Source organism: Poecilia latipinna, unplaced genomic scaffold (assembly GCF_001443285.1).
Source record: "Poecilia latipinna isolate Pla-1442-1.1 unplaced genomic scaffold, P_latipinna-1.0 Scaffold1304, whole genome shotgun sequence".
In the NCBI taxonomy this organism is placed as follows: Eukaryota; Metazoa; Chordata; class Actinopteri; order Cyprinodontiformes; family Poeciliidae; genus Poecilia; species Poecilia latipinna.
This window is the reverse complement of record NW_015113920.1, coordinates 167044-184160: the sequence shown is the minus strand read 5'-3', so window position 1 is coordinate 184160 and position 17117 is coordinate 167044. Positions and strand designations below refer to the sequence as shown.

At 40.1% G+C, this 17117-nt stretch overlaps 1 protein-coding gene across 1 annotated transcript in view; it reads right to left on the bottom strand.

Moving 5' to 3' along the window:
* Positions 1 to 519: 519 nt before the first annotated feature.
* Positions 520 to 17117, bottom strand: part of LOC106961463 (nesprin-1-like) — a gene marked incomplete at its 3' end in the record, with an annotated part of 45810 nt that continues 29212 nt past the window's right edge. Inside the window, exons 36-64 of the mRNA XM_015055214.1 lie at positions 16530 to 16757; positions 16345 to 16443; positions 16013 to 16200; positions 15279 to 15402; positions 15011 to 15177; positions 14664 to 14817; positions 13394 to 14019; positions 12522 to 12701; positions 12291 to 12441; positions 12005 to 12163; positions 11544 to 11726; positions 11298 to 11399; positions 10493 to 10696; positions 10160 to 10367; positions 9166 to 9278; positions 8875 to 9080; positions 8650 to 8799; positions 8258 to 8549; positions 7983 to 8155; positions 6919 to 7228; positions 6074 to 6238; positions 5581 to 5937; positions 4639 to 4775; positions 3835 to 4012; positions 3508 to 3690; positions 3255 to 3398; positions 1730 to 1885; positions 779 to 943; positions 520 to 692 (exon numbers count right to left, since the gene is read on the bottom strand). Coding sequence (XP_014910700.1) covers positions 520 to 692; positions 779 to 943; positions 1730 to 1885; positions 3255 to 3398; positions 3508 to 3690; positions 3835 to 4012; positions 4639 to 4775; positions 5581 to 5937; positions 6074 to 6238; positions 6919 to 7228; positions 7983 to 8155; positions 8258 to 8549; positions 8650 to 8799; positions 8875 to 9080; positions 9166 to 9278; positions 10160 to 10367; positions 10493 to 10696; positions 11298 to 11399; positions 11544 to 11726; positions 12005 to 12163; positions 12291 to 12441; positions 12522 to 12701; positions 13394 to 14019; positions 14664 to 14817; positions 15011 to 15177; positions 15279 to 15402; positions 16013 to 16200; positions 16345 to 16443; positions 16530 to 16757 — 5675 coding nt within the window. The remainder of the gene's footprint in view (positions 693 to 778; positions 944 to 1729; positions 1886 to 3254; positions 3399 to 3507; positions 3691 to 3834; positions 4013 to 4638; positions 4776 to 5580; positions 5938 to 6073; positions 6239 to 6918; positions 7229 to 7982; positions 8156 to 8257; positions 8550 to 8649; positions 8800 to 8874; positions 9081 to 9165; positions 9279 to 10159; positions 10368 to 10492; positions 10697 to 11297; positions 11400 to 11543; positions 11727 to 12004; positions 12164 to 12290; positions 12442 to 12521; positions 12702 to 13393; positions 14020 to 14663; positions 14818 to 15010; positions 15178 to 15278; positions 15403 to 16012; positions 16201 to 16344; positions 16444 to 16529; positions 16758 to 17117) is intronic.

The window sequence follows — 17117 nt, the reverse complement described above, 5'->3', positions numbered from 1 at the left end:
ACTTCGTGGCAGTTCGTTACCAGAAAAAAAAAAACTAATCTCAACACCAAATTAATAAAAAGTAATATCATTGTATGTGAAACATAAGCTCTTTTGAAATACTACTTGTCTTATGCTACTTAAGAATTGTGCTGTTGGTGAATTTTGCAGAGGAGTGAAAATGTTTTTTTTGTTGTTGTTATTGGGAGTAAGTATATTATACTTACTCCCAATAACAAAAGTACAAAAGTAAAAATCATATGTTTACTTCGTGGTACTTGGTTACCAGAAAACGTGCTCATCTCTTAGCAACAGATTAACAACAAATATTATTGTTCAAAAAAACATTAGATTTCCTCTGCTCTTTTGAAATACTGTTTGTCTGCTTAGACACAAGAAATTTAGAGTTGGTCAATTTTGCAAAAATAAAAATCAGATGTTTACTTCGTGGCACTTGATTGGTATTTCAATGCTCCCCTGTGCTTGGCAGGCCCCAATAACCAAATAGCTGTACAGAAAAAAAAAAAAAGAAGCAAAAACCTTTTGCAAAGAATTGCAGCAGAGAGGAGGGCATCCCATGAGTCTTTCAGCTCTTGTATCTGTTTTTGGATTAGTGGCATGCCTTCAGCGGAGGTGTTTCTCTGCACCGACTCTCCTCTTGTGATCAACATCTTCAGCTGGATCTCCTTCTCCTGGCGAGCCGTCAGCAGAGCCTGAAGCAGCAAGCAACCGTTCAAATTCATCACAACAGAATTTCAAATACGTCGGGGAATTTGAAGCGATTATTAATTTTCTATACCTCCAGCTTGATCATTCTGCTATCAAGAACATTTTTGTCAGCTGTTGGAGCGCTATAAGTCTGTAGCATATGGCTGGTGTCAGCCACCCAGTTCTGAAGCTCCTCCAACCCCTGGGAGAAAAGCTGGTGCTCGGTGACGATCCGATCGATGCGGGAAGCCTTCTCCTGCACGTCCAGAACCATCAAACCGTCACACATCCAAAAAAATTACCATGAATTCAACAAAAGTTAGGAAATGCAATTTGCATATACAAAATAATTACATATGTGTTTGACAGAAATGTTGTACCTTTACAGTTTTAGGGTGTTTTCCCACCTGATAGTTTGGTGGAGTAGGTTAGATTGGGAACCAAATTGAAACATTTATTATACTATCTGTCAAACGAACCAAGCCAATTGAAAAACCTTTTCCCTCCTCACCTGTGGTGGCGCTGCATCAAGAACTACTGAAGGAAATGACACGAAAACCTCCAAAGGAAACACGAGCACAACTTCCTTTTTCACAAAATGTAAACAAACATGGAGTGGAATCAGGTTTTAGTGATTTAAGGGTTTCTCTTTAATCAGTGGTAAACAAAACCACAAGCAATTTCTCCCTGTAGCGCTAGATTCTCATTTTTGTTTTGGCTGTATTTACCCAGAATGCACTGCTCTATAGTCAGCTTCCTACTTTTTGAGGTGGTTCATGTCAACCAAACAGTGACCGAGGTTTTAAGGTGAACCAGAGTTCACTTTTTTGGTCTGCAACACAGTTTGATTGCGTATTCTCACCTCTCCAAATGAATCTGATTTGATTAAAGTGGAGTAAACAGAGCTGGTGTGAATGCACCCTAAAACCTGTAAAAATGCACATAACTCAGGTGTCACTCCAGTCTAGTACCTCTGTATCATCTCCAGCTATACCTCTATAAAAGTCCCAGTGCACAGGTGGTCTCACAGGCGTTACTTTACCTTAGTAAGGTTGGTTAAAGCTAGGCACTGAGCAGAGAGCTGCGACACACGGTGCACAAAGCCCTTCCCGGCCGAGTGTTCATCCCACAACAGCTGGGCCTTCTCTTTCAGCCTGTTCAGCTGAACTTCGTGAGAAGCTAAGTCTTCAAGCACAGACTGGAAGAGCACAAGCAGGTTATCACAGAGGCATGCAAGCTGACACTCAGATTTATAAGACTAGGTGAAGTGATGCAAAGAGCAGGTTGGCAAGAGATGAGAACATGGCAAAAGCAAATGAGGAGCTTAGCAAGTGTTACAAGTCCAGCTCTGAAGAGGAGACTGTAGACAGGAAATATATTCTTAAGGCCCTCTTTAGCAATATTTTATTCATGTAGACACTATTGAGCAGACATATGGTTAGCAAAGAGAAGCAGGACGTGCTGGCAGTTAGCAAAGGTGCATGAAAATGCATTCTAAGCAAACGCATCACGAACTGAACGAGATGCACCAGGAACTGGACGGGTGTTTTTATGTTTGACTGGCTCTGATTGGTGATCGGTCAGTCTGAATCTAAAAATATTATCTATTTCCGATCAGTGAATATGCCATTCCTAAGCTCTAACAGGCTATGCTAACCACAATCTTTGGTGTGGAAGTTGTTACTGAGGCAAAATGACTCAGTTTATAAATGAAGTCAGATCAAGTGCAGAAGGTGTTAAGAAACTTTGAAAAAGGAAACTCTTTTCCACTAATGCATTTCAGCTGTTCATTTAACCTGCTGGTTCAAAACACTTTGGCAAAAACCAGGAAGCTCAGTATGTTAAAGCAAGGTTATTGATTTTATTTTTGAAAGAGTCTCAATCTATCTGTCGCGGTACGTGCTGCATCAGCAAATATCAATCTTTCAGAAATCTTATAGCTAAGGGAATGCTTATAAATAATAGTTTACAAGAGAAAAGCTACTTAAAAGTTTATGTGTGTGAGTGACCAATCTAACACAAAACATTAAATGAGGGATTTTTCAGCTCATATATTAAGCTGGACAAATCATGAATATCTAGTGATGTGCATTTCAAGTGTGCAAAAAAAACGTCAGTGAGCAAAAACCTGTTTTGTAATTGAATGAATGGGACATGATGTAATTCTTAGTAAGGTTTTGTTTATACAGGTACCTCTGGGCAACCTTTTCAGTATTTTCAGTAATGCATAGAGGGGTCCTAGAGAATTGTTTTTAAATTATTGTACTATAAACATTTTTGCTGTAAAAGCAGATAAATATTCAGTTAATCCAAACAAGAAGATAAAAAAATTAGTTTAATTTTTGCTTTTACCGAGAAATTTGATCCAACTAAAACCGTTATTGATGTTGATTTACAAAACATCTGATCGGAAATTGTCCACAAGGTTCTCTAATCAGTGCATCTCTACGAAGCTCTACTTTTATCAGAGCTTTAATGATGAGAGTCCTGCACATGAGATGAATTGTGACGCTCATGTGTGGCGTTCGGTCGGTGTTTCAAGTCCGGTTGATGTTGGACTGCGGTACCTGCAGCTTGTGAAGCTCCATCTTTTTTGCAGTCAGGTCATGAAGTCGTGTGCTGCTCTCCTGCACAGCCATCTCTGTTGCATTCAGGCTTTCCTGAAGAGGTTCTGCACTTGCCTCAAAATCCTTCATCTGTGAAATGAGGTTCTGGAACAGCAAGAACAGAGTCCTGCTGGTGAACTAGGAAACTAAAAGCTTTGGAGGATAATAGCAGGGATAGTTTCCAGTGGTTGAGAAGAGAAATTTAAATGCTTACTTGCAAACTCGTCTCTCGGTTGTGCAGATTGGACATGATGTTTTTCCAGTCTTCTCTGGCAGTGTTCATTTTACCCCGAACTGCGTCGGTTTTGTCTTTAGCTGCGATGCTACAGACGAGCTCTCCGTTTGCAATCACAGCATTCAGCTTTGACTGACCTTGTTCTTTGTCATTAAGAAACTCCTGAAAGGACAAGACAAGATGGAAGGTCATAACTTAAACGCAAAAACAGCAGCAGGTCACAAAAAACACAAAAACATGTTAAATATTTAAGCATTACTGTGTAACAGTGTCTCTCTGATTACGAAGTCAGATTTTTTATTATACCTGAATCTTCTGGAAACTAGACGAGGCTTCACCGAGGTTTTGAGGAGCATCAAAGCATTTGGCGGTGTTGATCTTGGCGTTAACCAACCATTGTTGAAATTCTCTGAAAGCCGAGCGGAAGCCTTGATCCAGCGCCTTCTCTTTGCTCTGACACTCTCTGGTAGCTTGGAGACTCAAACTGGAAAAAGTCAGTAACAGATTTTTTTTTTCATAGAATACTTTGTAAATACTTAAAATATACATATCTTCTCATTCCATTATCTGTGTTTTTCTTCAGATGTGCAGTTTATTGAATATAAAAGCTCTTTTTAAACACAAAACCATCACCTTAGAAATAAAGTTTTCAGATTTATTTCAATTTACTTGACTAAAACAAGAAGGTATTTCATTTATCTGTTAACTACTCGTTTTTCAAGTCTTTGCCACAGACTCACAATTGGATTTAGGTCTGGAATTTGACTAGGACCCTCTAAAACAAATCCATGTAGCTGTTTGTTTTCTGGCTGAAAAGTTGTTTTCATCTGGTTTTCTTTTAGGTTTGAAAAGTATTCAGCTTCACCCATCATCTTCAGGATGGTATATAAGTTTAAATGAGGTTTCTAATGGCTTAAAAACAACAACAACCTTCATCTGGAACTGTTTCCATAAAGCTCAGACTTGTGCTATAGCTGATTTAGTTTGCAAGTCTGCAGAAAATAATTTTACTGGTTATGAAAATGTGCATCCTGATACAGTAAAACTGCTGCAGACGTTTTTTTTTAGAGGCACAATTACTTGCTGGCATTTCTGGCATCTTTTTCTGACCTGTTATAGTCCTTAATGAGGGCAGAGACTCTCTCAGACTGAGTGGCCATTTCCCTGGAGAATCGGCACAGATCATTGAGCTGAGTCTTCAGACGGTCAGACATGGCCTCAGCTTTGACCAGTTCGTCCAACGTGTCCTGTACGTAGAACAGATGAGCAGTGAGGACAGACAGTAAACCTTTAAACACGTACATAATGTAAAGTTCAGGGTTCGTACAATTTTCCCAGGATAAAATTCAAGAACTTTTCAAACATTTTTAAAGTAAGTTTTCAAACTTTCCCAGCATCACACTTTGGAGATAAAAACAATACAAATAAATAAACTAAAAAAGATAGTGTCAATTATATGATGCCATTATATGATACTGTTATAATAATGTCTTATGATAATATTCGACACAGTTTTATCTTTTGAAATGTCGCTCTCACATACTCTGATCCGAAAACTAAACAGTAATTAAACAAATTTCCCCCAATTTCAATAACGCTGTTTATGTATAAAGTATAAGCCAACCTTTATTCCAGTTACACAGATAAATAAGTCATCGAGCGAATGAGAATGATAAATATTAACTCCATTGTAACAATCCAAATAAACCGTGTTAAGATAAATGACCTTCCTGCTCAACTTAAATACTTAAACATAAAAGAAAAAACTCTAAAAATGTTCTCATTAACTTCTTAGGCATTCAGCAAATAGAAATAATTTTGGTAACTCTAACGAACCTAAAACAAGAAACGTTTAGAAAAAAAAATATGTCTGAGTCTTTTTGTTAGGTGTATGAAATTCAGGCTTTTAATCAAACATTTGATTACACTTTATTACAAAACTGTGCAGTTTGAATATCAAGCACTTTCAAGGACTTTCCAAACTTTGAAAATACCTCATAGAAATTCAAGCGAGTTAAAATTCAAGTTATTTTCTTACTCAGGTATGCCTACCTTTGCCATTTGCCAGCCTTTCACTGCTTCCTCTCCCTCATTTTTCTTCTCTGCCTGGCAAAGTCGAAGTCGGCAACCCTGCAGCTGACGGCTGAAGTCCTGCAGGTCCTGCTCCAGCTGCGCCGACAGACTGCTGAACTCCTGCTCAGAGCTCGATATCTGTGAGAGCGACGTCTCCAGACTGGCACGTGTCTGCAGAGCCGCGCGTTCCCACTGCTCCCATGACGACAGGAGCGCTGCTTCCTCTCGCTCCATCGCCTCGTAGCCGCCTGAACCCGTGTAATCCCTCGCTACTGCCCCGTATCTCTGGACGCGGTTCAGTCTCTCCCTGCCTCTCTGCTTCGAGTCGAGAAGCTCCTGTAAAAAACAAAAAAAACGCAAGTTAAACTGAGCTACGTTCAGATTATTTACATTCAATTCGCTGTGAACTGAGAGAGAATCATCTCTCACCGGAATGTATTACTATTATTATTCCAGTTTGAACTTTCCTCACCTGTACTTTGGACAGCTTTCGTCTAATGTTGACGGAGTCTCCTGACAGGTCAGACCAACGCTGAAGCTCCTCTTTGGCTGAGACGAGCCAGTCGTTGAAGTCTCTCACTGCGTCCAGGTACTGCTCGTGCTCAGACACGATGTTTTGCATGGACTGGACTTTTCCCTTTGTGGAACAAACTGCATGTTAATGTCACACGTCGGATGAGAACGAGACCATGTCTGCATTACGTCACCGGTTCTTCTGAGGATGTTTTAGAAATAACAAAAGATATTGTAGTGTAACGAGAAAAAAATTTAATCAATAAGTCTAATTTTGAGTAATTTACAAGTTATTGTGGAGAATATTTAACTTTTTTGTTGGTGTTTTTTTTTTTGCCAACTGTTTTTTAAAAAAAGTCTTAAAAGTGGTGGGTCTCACTCTTTATCTTGACTGTATGTTGTTGTACATGTGAGTAAAAATGTTTCAAAATCACTGAATTCGTGTAGCAAAGCCTGGAATTTATGGTGTTTATAAGGTTTACCAACATTATTCATTAATGTGAGATATTTAGATTTTTGTATCACTATATTTTTATGGGTCATTTCGTCAAAGTGGGCTTCTCTTGCAGCTGGAACACCTGAGGTCAGATGGTGTTTGTTGTTTAGATTCTTGTGTATAAAGTTGAGTTTCTCTAATTTCTTTTTAGATTAATTTCTAAACAGTCCAACTGTTACCTTCCAGACTTTCTGTTTTAAACGTTAAATGTGACTAAATTTGTCGACTCACAGATTTAGTTTCTTCGTATACCTGCCCCTCGAATAAACATCTAGAATGTACCATCTGCTACCATGGATCTGTGTTACCTTGACGACGGCTGATATATCAGCAAAGTGCGTGTGGAGCTCTGCCCTCGACTCCGGCCCAAACGTCTGGTCGCCAGTTTTTTCGTGCAGCTCCACTGCTTTCTCACTTAGGTGTGACAGAGCTGCTGTGTGAGTGTCCACGTCGGCCTGGACGGCCCTCAGTCGCTCCAGTAAGGCGCTCTTCTCTTTGAGGCCTGGTTGCTGAGGCTGGGTCATCCCGACCTCCTGCTCCACTGACTCCATCCACTGCTGCAGCTGGCTCTTGTTCTCCTGAAAGGCGCTCCACTGGGCCACGGTCCACTCCAGTCGACTAGGAGGAATTATATGTTAATTTGTGACCAGTTAAATTTTTTTTTTTCCTTATTATTTTGTTGGCATTTTAGACAGTAGACCAACACAAAATGGAAGAAAGATTTTGCTCTAGTACGTCTTTTGGTGAATGTGTCTTTCAGCTTTGAAAAATAACTTGAGCTTTTAAGACATGCCACATAAACTCACCTTAACTAGGCCAATTTAATGCATAAATATGCTTTTATCAGACCCTATTCTGTTGTAGCTCTGGCAGTATTTTTAAGGTTATTGTGATGAATCTCAATTGTTGCCTCTACCAGGTTTTTTGTAGAGTTGCTGTGTATTGACTTCCATCTATGGTCCAATCAATTCATTAGACGGCAGATAGTCTTGTGTCATACTAATGACAAACCTGAGGCCTTCAGAGAAAGACTGCATATACAGAGAGATTAACAGGAAGCCTCTTAACTTGTTGGGTGACTTCAGAAGACAATTGGTTAAACTAAATTTTACAAGAGGCATCAGAGTAAAGAGGGCTGATTATAGATGCATGCTACACTTTAATTTTTTAATTGTAAAAGCATTAAATTAAACTTTTCCCTACACTTCGCAAATATACAATATTCATTGTGGTCTGTCATAAAATCACAATAAAACACATAAAAGTTTGTGGTTTTAAAGTGGAAAAAACTGAAAAAGTTTAATTATTCCACTGCCATTAACAGTCTTCTCTAAAACATCTCAGAGTTATGAAAACAGGACATGTTTCATACCTGTGGCAACTCATAGCCGTCATTAGCATATTAGCCCAGGCATCCTTTAGGTTCTGGAGCTGTGAAGATATGGTCTCCTGCTCTTCAATCCTGCTGTGTTTTAAAACCTGCTCTCCTTTTCCTACGGTCATGTTGAGCTTCACTTCACCCTCACCCTTCATTAGCAGGATATCCTTTAGAAAAAAATGGGACAAAATAAACTATGGCCTCATGTGCAACCATTCAAATGATATTAAATACAAAAAGCAAGCAGTAAAACAGCTCTGCTTACGAACCTGGATGAGACCTAGCCTTTTTTCCAGAGTTTCTTTGTTGCCAACGGTGCTGTTGAGCGAAGCCAGACGCTCCTGCACGCCGTTAAGCCAGACCCAGGTAGTCTGCAGGGTCTCTTCAAACGCTTGTTGTTCTTGTAAAGTGAGCTGGCAACTGCGCAGCCTCTCCCTCACACACCTCAACAGGGCCTGGTGCTGGGACTGCAGATGAGCAGAGACTCTCGTCTCGCTGCCGTCTCCTCGTCCGCCTTCGTTCAGAGCCTGTCCTTCCTGACAGAGGCGCTCAAACGAATCCCTTTGTAAATTATCGGAGGGAGAGTCATTAGGAACCATAAAGAATGCTTTTATTGGAAGGTAAAAATATTCATTCCTTTAGCTATACATAGCTTAAACACCTTTCTTTGAGCACTTCCTGTTGGTATTCCTCCACCTGCTCAATCAGAGCCCTTTCAGATCCACGCTGTTTGGCCTCCAGTAGATCTGTAGTCATTCGGCTTTCCATGTGCTCCAACCACCACCTGAGTTTCTTGAGGTGACCCTCAAACCTATAAGGGTTTGTTTGCTTAAAAACGGCGCATTCACAAGCTGCTCTATACAACTAGCTTACGTCAGTCTGTTACCCTTTCATGAGGGACGCGCTGTCCTCAAGGATCTGCTGGTTCTGCTTGCACTGCTCCACAAAGCTGTCCCAGTCCTGCTGGATGGAGGACAGGTGCTGCTGGACCTGCCCAGCGCTGGCTTTGGGAAGATGAAGAAGAAGTTTCTCTCCTTCCTCACAGACTTGCTTGAGTCTTATCTCACCTTCCTCCACGCGATCCATCGCGCCCTAAGACACAAACCGCAATGCTTTGAATGTTTTTTCCAAAGTGGATTTCATTTTACATTAGAGGAGAAAAGATGCACTCCATTACCTTAAGCTTTTGCAGCTTACGTTCCACTATTTGCGTGTCTCCTGATCGATCAGAGCATTCTTTCACAATCTCCCTTTGCTCTGAAAGCCAGCGATGAAACTCCTGGACAAGGTCTGAAGATGCAAATACAAATATTTACCATCTAGGCTACACTAGGACAAAAAATACATCACACTGTCGTCCTCATGACTTTTTTTCAGCATATAAACATCCTGTGACTATCTTAGTTAGCATGTAGTTTATCCTGATAAAGACTAAATCTGTTTGCAAAGAAAACAGCGGTTCCAGCAGTCCACCTTCTTTCTAAGATAGAAGAAGATATTGTTTCCATTTCTCAATATTTGAAATTAAATCACAAACTAAAACTTTGAATATTTTAAATGACTTTAATCTGTAATTGTAAGGCAAAAAAATCCTCCAAAAAACATCCACATTATCCCTCCCAGTGAACCTGACAGCGTTAGTCCCTTTCACTAAGAATCCCATTAGACATGTTTTGGCACCATCTAGTGGTCGGAGTTTGAACTGTCTTTGGTTTCTTAGACTGGAAGCACTTGCTATAAGTCACGTTAATAAACTCATTAAATATTCTGTGTCTAAAGCAGATAATGCAATAAAAAAATCAGTTTATTGACGTCTGTTTCAACTGATTTATCAACAAAGGAAACACATACTTAGTAATTTTCCATATGTTTCGTTTTCACTGCATCGGACAGTATTAAAACATAAATATTCATGTTAGTAAAATATTTTCATATATATATATATATATATATATATATATATATATATAACTTTGATACAAACATAGAAACTGGAAATCTATTAAATCTATCTAATGTAACTAAAATACTATTTTATATTCATATTTGGATATACAATTCTGACAGTGAAAAGTTGAAGCAAAGGGATTTCTTTTCCCCCCTTTTAAAAGTAGGAAGGAAGCATTTTAGATTAAGAAATGCTAAATAAATTATTAAGTTGCATGCCTCACCATTGAACTGTTGCTGAAGGCAGTTTTGTAGTGAGTTCAGAGTCCTGGCAGAAAGCTGGTTCACAGACTCGTAAGTCTTGATGAGGTCGGTGAGAGACGACCCCAAGCCGGCCAGCTCCTCAGAAGGATATTTTCTGCACAGGTTGTTGAGGCTCTCCCTGGTCGAATCGATGCTCCCCTGCTGATTTTGAAGCTCTTTCAGAAGGTCCTGCCGAAGATGTTCAGATATGTAGGTTAGGATTTTGGCTTAAAACATCAGTATCTCTTTCTGTCCAGCAGACTGTTCTCAGATTACAGAGTTTTCTGAATCTTTGACACTTATTTAGGTTGCACCTTTACTCTGCAGATGTCCTCAGGATCTGATCCGGTTGGAGAGGAAACCAAAGAGTCCTCCATGCTTTTTAGCCACGCAGACATCTGCGAGATGTAGTCTTCTAGCTGTTTACGCTGGGACGTGAAGTCAGTGAGGTTTCCTCTGACCTGCTCGTGCAGCATCTGAACAGTGCTGATCTTCTTCTGTAGGTCTGTCTCCAACACCTGAGTGTTTGTGTTGTAAACAGGTGTGGGTCTTTAATTGTATTTATTACAAAGAAGTCAGACTATTTGAGTGGTAGGACTGGCTATTTTCAGTTTTGATTTAATTCTGTTTAATTCTGTCAGACTTTTATCTGTGGTTACGAATCAGGCTGGATGTGGAAATGTTCAGCTTTTTAGAAGTCTCAGAGTGAAGTTTAAGGTTAGTAATGTGAAATGCTTTAATCATGCTAATTAGTAATTTGTAATTTGATGCAGAATATCAACTACATAATTGCTTTTGTTTCAAAATAATAATATACTCACACACACAAAATGTGACATTGTTTCCTAATAGAAATGATTAATGACTTTCTGTTCACTGCAGAAAAGCTAGAAAGAAATATTTTTTCTGTTAGTTATAGTTATTACAGAAAATTGATTAAAATTGTTCTGATGGGTAAAAGATTTAAAAAATGGGATTTGGTCACAAAACTGATCAGTGCATTTTTTTTTTAGATGAGAAAGCATTTGTTGTATTTGTTGGTCAGTGAAAACAAATGAAGTCCTATTTGTATAACAATCAATAAGAATAAAAATATAAATGTTTATTGTCATTAAATACCTGCAGTTTAGCTGGAGTGTCTTCACTTTGATAGCACTTTGTCAGCTCAGACACTTTGTTTTGGAGGAGTTCAAGTTTCTGCTCCTTCTCTCTAATTTCTCCCTGTTGATAAAACAAACAATAAAAAACAACTATACAATCTCTTCAAGGTGTATCTGAATAATCATGTGCATAAATAACTGATCCTTATTTAACAGACCTAAACAAGTAATTCCTTATATCTTCTAAGACCTCTTAAAAACGTACCTGCAGCCCAGAGAGTCTTGCTGAGACCTTCTGACTGTTGCTGAAGTTGTTCAGGATCTCATTGAGTTCGATCCCACAGCTGCTAGTCCAACTCTCGATGTCTTCATTCAGGTTGCGCACGTCGCCCCACAGGTCCAAACTGTGATGGAGGCGATCGATGTTGTCCTCTATTTTCTCAGACATCTGGGGAAGAATTAAAAGGGATTAAAAGATGGCTGCCTGTTTCTTACAGTGAAGTTATTTGGTTTATATCAAGACACAATGATATGTAGTTTAAATACTCTGAACAACACAGAAAGTTTCCTCTGTAAGGAAGTGTGGAAAAAACATTCCCACAAAATACAACTAAAAGATAAAAAGTGACGCTATTTTCTTAATGATTTGCCTCCAAACCCAATCTGCTAGTACCTAAAATATTACCATATGGTATCGATAATGAAATATCTCAAAGATATGCTTACATCCAGCCAGTGATCAACAGTTTTCTCCATGTCTTTCTTTATCATATCACTGTCGCAGTCCGGGATCTTCTTCAGTTCAGTCACAAGATGTTTTCCTTTGACTGAAAACTGGTCCAGCTCTTGTTGCTTCCCACTCATCTCTGCCTTCAGTGATTCATGCTATGAAGGAAGCATACAAAGCAAAATGGTTCAACAGAGAAGCAATAAAAGAAATGGTTCAACAGAGAAGCAATAAAAGAAATGTTTCATCACAAGCTACTAAAAACGGTTCTTTTAGCTCACTAACCTTGGTTAGTGATCTCTTGGTTTCCTCATAGTCCTTCAGAACTGAGCTTATGTCCACCAGAGGTTCTGCACTCTCAACAATGCCCCCGATGCTGGTTTTCAGGGTTTGGTAATCTCTTGTTAGCTCAGCAAGAACATTACACTGCTCTTGTCTGAGAAAGATGACAAGCTTTAGATCACCATCTGCTAAAAAAAAAAGGTTAAAATCATCCAAGCGTTTCCTCTGCGTTACCTCTCTGTTATGAGCCTCCTTGTGTCCTCCCACGTCGTCTCCAGCAGACTAATTTCCCTCAAAACCTCCCCGGCCAGCTCTGCGTCTCTCTGGGCCAGCTGGTTGCCCTTGTCCCTCAGCCACTGCTCTTCGTGTTGGTGTGACTGAAGCTCATCCTCTAGCTGGTTAAAGAACCGAAGTCTGACAGACAAGAGGGACAACGTGTTATTACTGCGTCTGTTTTCACGCTCATAATGGCAGCAGTTATATATATGAGGCATTTACAGCGCTTTGTCAAAACTATTCATGTCTTTGCCATGAAGTTTGTCACAACCACAAACTTCAATTTATTTAACTGGGATTTTATGTGATAAACCAAGATAAATTAGTGTACAAGTGTGAAGAGGAAGGAAAAGAATACAACAAAATCTGGTAACACTATTTGAAGGGGTTACAACTGTCATAAACATGAATGACTCTTCATGATTACGACTGTTGTCCTGAAGTTTCATTCAGTAATTAATGACACTTTTAATTCAAAGGTGCTCTAAAAGTTGCATTAAAAGTTAAATGTTTAAAATTTGCATTATTCAGCAAATAATGACACTTTTAATGCAAAGTTCCATTAAAATTTGCATTAAAAGTCAAATTAAAGTATCAAATTTGCTTTAAAAGTGTCATTTCCCCTTTAAATATGACTCACTACATAAAACTGTGTAACCAGAAAGCGTGCATGTTACATTTCTAGGTTTTCTTCTCCTTCACAATAATGCTCTACGTTTTTGTGGATCCATCGCACAGAGTCACAGTAAAACACCCAAAAACTAAGAGAAAGTTTATGGTACTTTTACAAGACACTGGCAGAATTTTATGGGACTTTCTTAGCACCATACCGTTGCTGCAGCCCATGCAAGCTGGGCTCTTTGAAGGCCTGGTGGTCGGCTTTTTCCTCGATGTCTTCCACAGCCTTGAGCAGCTGCTCTTTCCGTTGCCTGAACGAAGTCCACAGCACACCCAAGGCCTCGGCTTCGCTTTGCTTCGTACCGAGCAAGTTCCTCACCGTGTCCAACTCGGCGCTGAGCGAATCGGCCAGCATGCGGCAGGACCTGCGAGAACCCTCTTCGGCTCCGATGTGGAGGTGACCTTTGCAGAGGCTGCTGTCCAGATTGACAGCAGAGGACTCCAGCTCACTGATGTCAGGAATAATGGCAGCGAGCTCCTGCTGCAGCTCCTCTACCCTTCCACGGTCCCAGCTCCCGGCGCTCTCCACCGTCTGCCTGAGACCACGCAGCACTCCTGCCACCTCGCCATGGGTCTGCAGGAAGGCCTCCAGCTTTTCCAGGCACTCCAGCTGCAGCTCAGCTAGACACTGAGCCTCATGGTAGGACTGGAGGCAGCTTTCTACTCTGTTATGGAGGAGCTGCGCATCAGTGGGCTCACAGATCTTGCAGAGCTTCTCGGTCTGCTCCTCTAAGCTTTGCTTCACGCTGGAGTTCTTTTGCAGGACCAACTGTGTCTCCTGTTAAAGCAAAAAGAACCAGGATAAATAGACTCTGCTCTGAAACAAAACATTATCCTCCAGTTGAGTCTGAGGGCTCGCTAAGGACAGCAGTAAAAGCTGGTAAACTAAACCTGGAGGATTTTTAACTTAATCAGCCTGAGCCAGTCAAGTGGAAACTGAAAAATTCAATGTTTTTCTAAGCATTGAACGCACCAAAGCACTACCTGGTTTCGCTAAAGACATCCCTAACTCATTGTGTTAACAAGTTAAGAAGACTTAAAGTTATATTGTAGGAAGGGTCAGTGGATGTACAGCACACTTTGTTTTGTCTGGTTTTCCCACAGTCAAGGTAAGGAACTACACAATAATGCTAGCTGCACTAGCCAGGTAATTAATAATATAAAGAGCTAAAGCTGGTTTAGAATGTAATCATCTTGTATTTGTTTAAAAGTATTAGCAAAACCTTTGTCACAGCTTCTTCTCTCTGCTCTGAACATAGACAAATGATGGCAGGAATGCCAGATCAAATAGTTTTAGTGGTGTTGTCAAACTTTTTAAAATGACAGTCCTTGTAGAGAAATCGAAATCGGCATGTCAGAGTTTTAAAATCACAAGTCAAAAATCAGACACATCTCCATTTTAAACAATGGTCTGGATCTCACCTTTACTTGAGTGGCAGATCCCTGCAGATTGCCGATGTTGATCTGAGAAGCTGTGTGCAGATTTGAGAGTACGGTCTCACTCCACTCAGAGAATTTAAGAAGAGCCTGGTCAAACTGCTCCACCAGCGACGCATGGCTCTGCAGCTCTGTGATTCTGGGAGAGAGAGAGAGATGCTTGCTTCACATTTCCATGTATTGGTGTTTAGCAGTTTTAGCATTCTCTAATATATTTTCCTCTTTTAGCTGCAGTTAGGCCTCTCAACACGTCGGAACAAATCAATAACAATAAATCAAACTTCACCAGAAACCTTGATCCGTTACTGGATGTATTTCTGTGAATGTTTTACCTCTGAGGGATGACTTCCTGTTGGACAAGCAGTCTTTGCTGCAGCTTCCCCAGCTCATCTGTTAGCTTCGTAACATTTTTTTCAGGTGCTGTGGGATATAACAACGTTCCCAGAGAGGCCAGGTCTTCATGGGCCTTTTTAAGGGACTCTACCTCAACCTGCAGAGCCTGAAAGAAAAACGTCAATGTGTCTCTGTAACAACAATGTCCTCATTTTAGGTTTAAATCGTAGTCATGTTGTTTAGATGTACATTGATGGTTTGCTGTACCTGCAAGTCTTGCATCTCGGTGCGCAGTTTGGCTTTGTCAGCAGACAGACAGTGATTTTCAGGTTTGGATGCAGACTCACTTCTCTCCAAGCAGGACACAAAGTTTGACAGCTGCTTCTCAAACCTGACGCAGAACAGGGACACTTCTGTCTTAAACTGTGAGATTAAAACCTCAGTTCACACTGTTAGCTGATTGTGTTGTTTTCAGATTAAGCCCTAAGAAGGGATAACTCTAGATTGTGAAGGATTACAATATGTCTACAATCTGCCAAAGCAAAGATGTCAGTCAGGCATTTAATTTTCCTCCTTTTTATCTGCTTTATAACTTTCTGAATCAGCTTTTGTGCAGGAATTTGAGTGTTTTCTGAATGAGGGTTCAACACTAATGCACATCACACTTTTGAGATTTTTAATAGCGCTTGTCTAGTATACAAGACTCCAATAAAACACGCTGAAGTTTGCAGTTTATTGCAAACATGTGAATACATTTCCAAGACACTAAGTGTTTAATGTTAGTTGAAAACTTGCAAAAAGAGAAATAAAATCTGTTCAAAAACAGCTGATCTGTTTTAAAAATCTTCAAATTTCAGTTTTTAATGAAGCTATGACAAAATTTAAAAATAGTGAAAAAACTAAAGTGGTATAAATTCAACCATTTCTTAATATGTTTCTGCATTTTCATATGTACTAATATAATGACTATATATGTTAGGTTCATATTCACAAACTCATACTTTTGCCAGGTAGATAGAAGGTTTTCCAAAGTGCTCTGCTTGTCCTTTGCTTCCTCCAGGGCATGTTGGTAGCTGGTGTTCAGCTCCGTCACGGCCCGAACCGCATGCTCCTTGTCACTGATTCGTCTGGCACTAGCTGACAGCGACAGTAAGTTGCCCTTCAGCTGCTCCAGGCACTGACAGGCATCCTAGGTAACAACATAAGACATTTACAGTTTGCAGCAGCTGCCTGTGAACCGACGTTAACACATGTAAGAACGACTAGCAGTCCATTATTTAAAAAAAAAAAAAATAATGTGTTTATTAACAAAGAAGAAAGCAGATCTTCATACCATGTGGCTCTGAAGGGCTTTGTAAGTCTCAGATGATGAAGTGCAGGATTTAACGGGACTCTCCAGTTTTGCATGAAGCTCACGAAGAGACGCTTGTACCTTTAAGAGAAGCAAGATCGAAACGAATATGTACGCCAACGCCAAATGCAAAGGTTATCCTGTAAGAATATGGGTAAACTATCAACCTCGTTCAGGTTCAGTGTGAACTTTTGCTGGTGAGAGGAGCTTTCCTCCAGCTGCCCGTCAAGCGTCTGAACGCTCTCCTTCAGCTCCTCCCAGTACCTGCCAATTTGGGTCAGACGGGCTTTAATGCGAGCCGCCTCGCCCGAAGACACAAACTGGGCCAGTGCCTGGGAGTCCGTCTCCAGCTGCGACAGGAACTCGGCTCGGTCTTGAAGTTCTGCTCCGACACCCTGACATGCAAAAATGCAGCAAAGTCGAGGATTAGCTGAAGAAGCACAGTCCTGTATGTTAAAGTAAGTTATGAACAGATGCTATGTGATTTCTTGCTAACTTAAACCTAGCAATGTTTTTGTCTTGCAAAATATTTACACCATTCTGGCTGTAAGCTTAAGGCAGCTTCCATCCGTCTTTACATAAATTAAGATTATTTTTAGTGTTCCTGCACAAGAAAAGCAATCCCAGTTTTAAATAGAGGACAAGAATTTCTTTTAAGTCTCATCTGACTAGGGAACGTTTCATATTTGCTGCAAAAATGATTTTTGACCTACTAGCCAGATTTGAGAGTAGAGATTAAATTTTGGATTAGGACT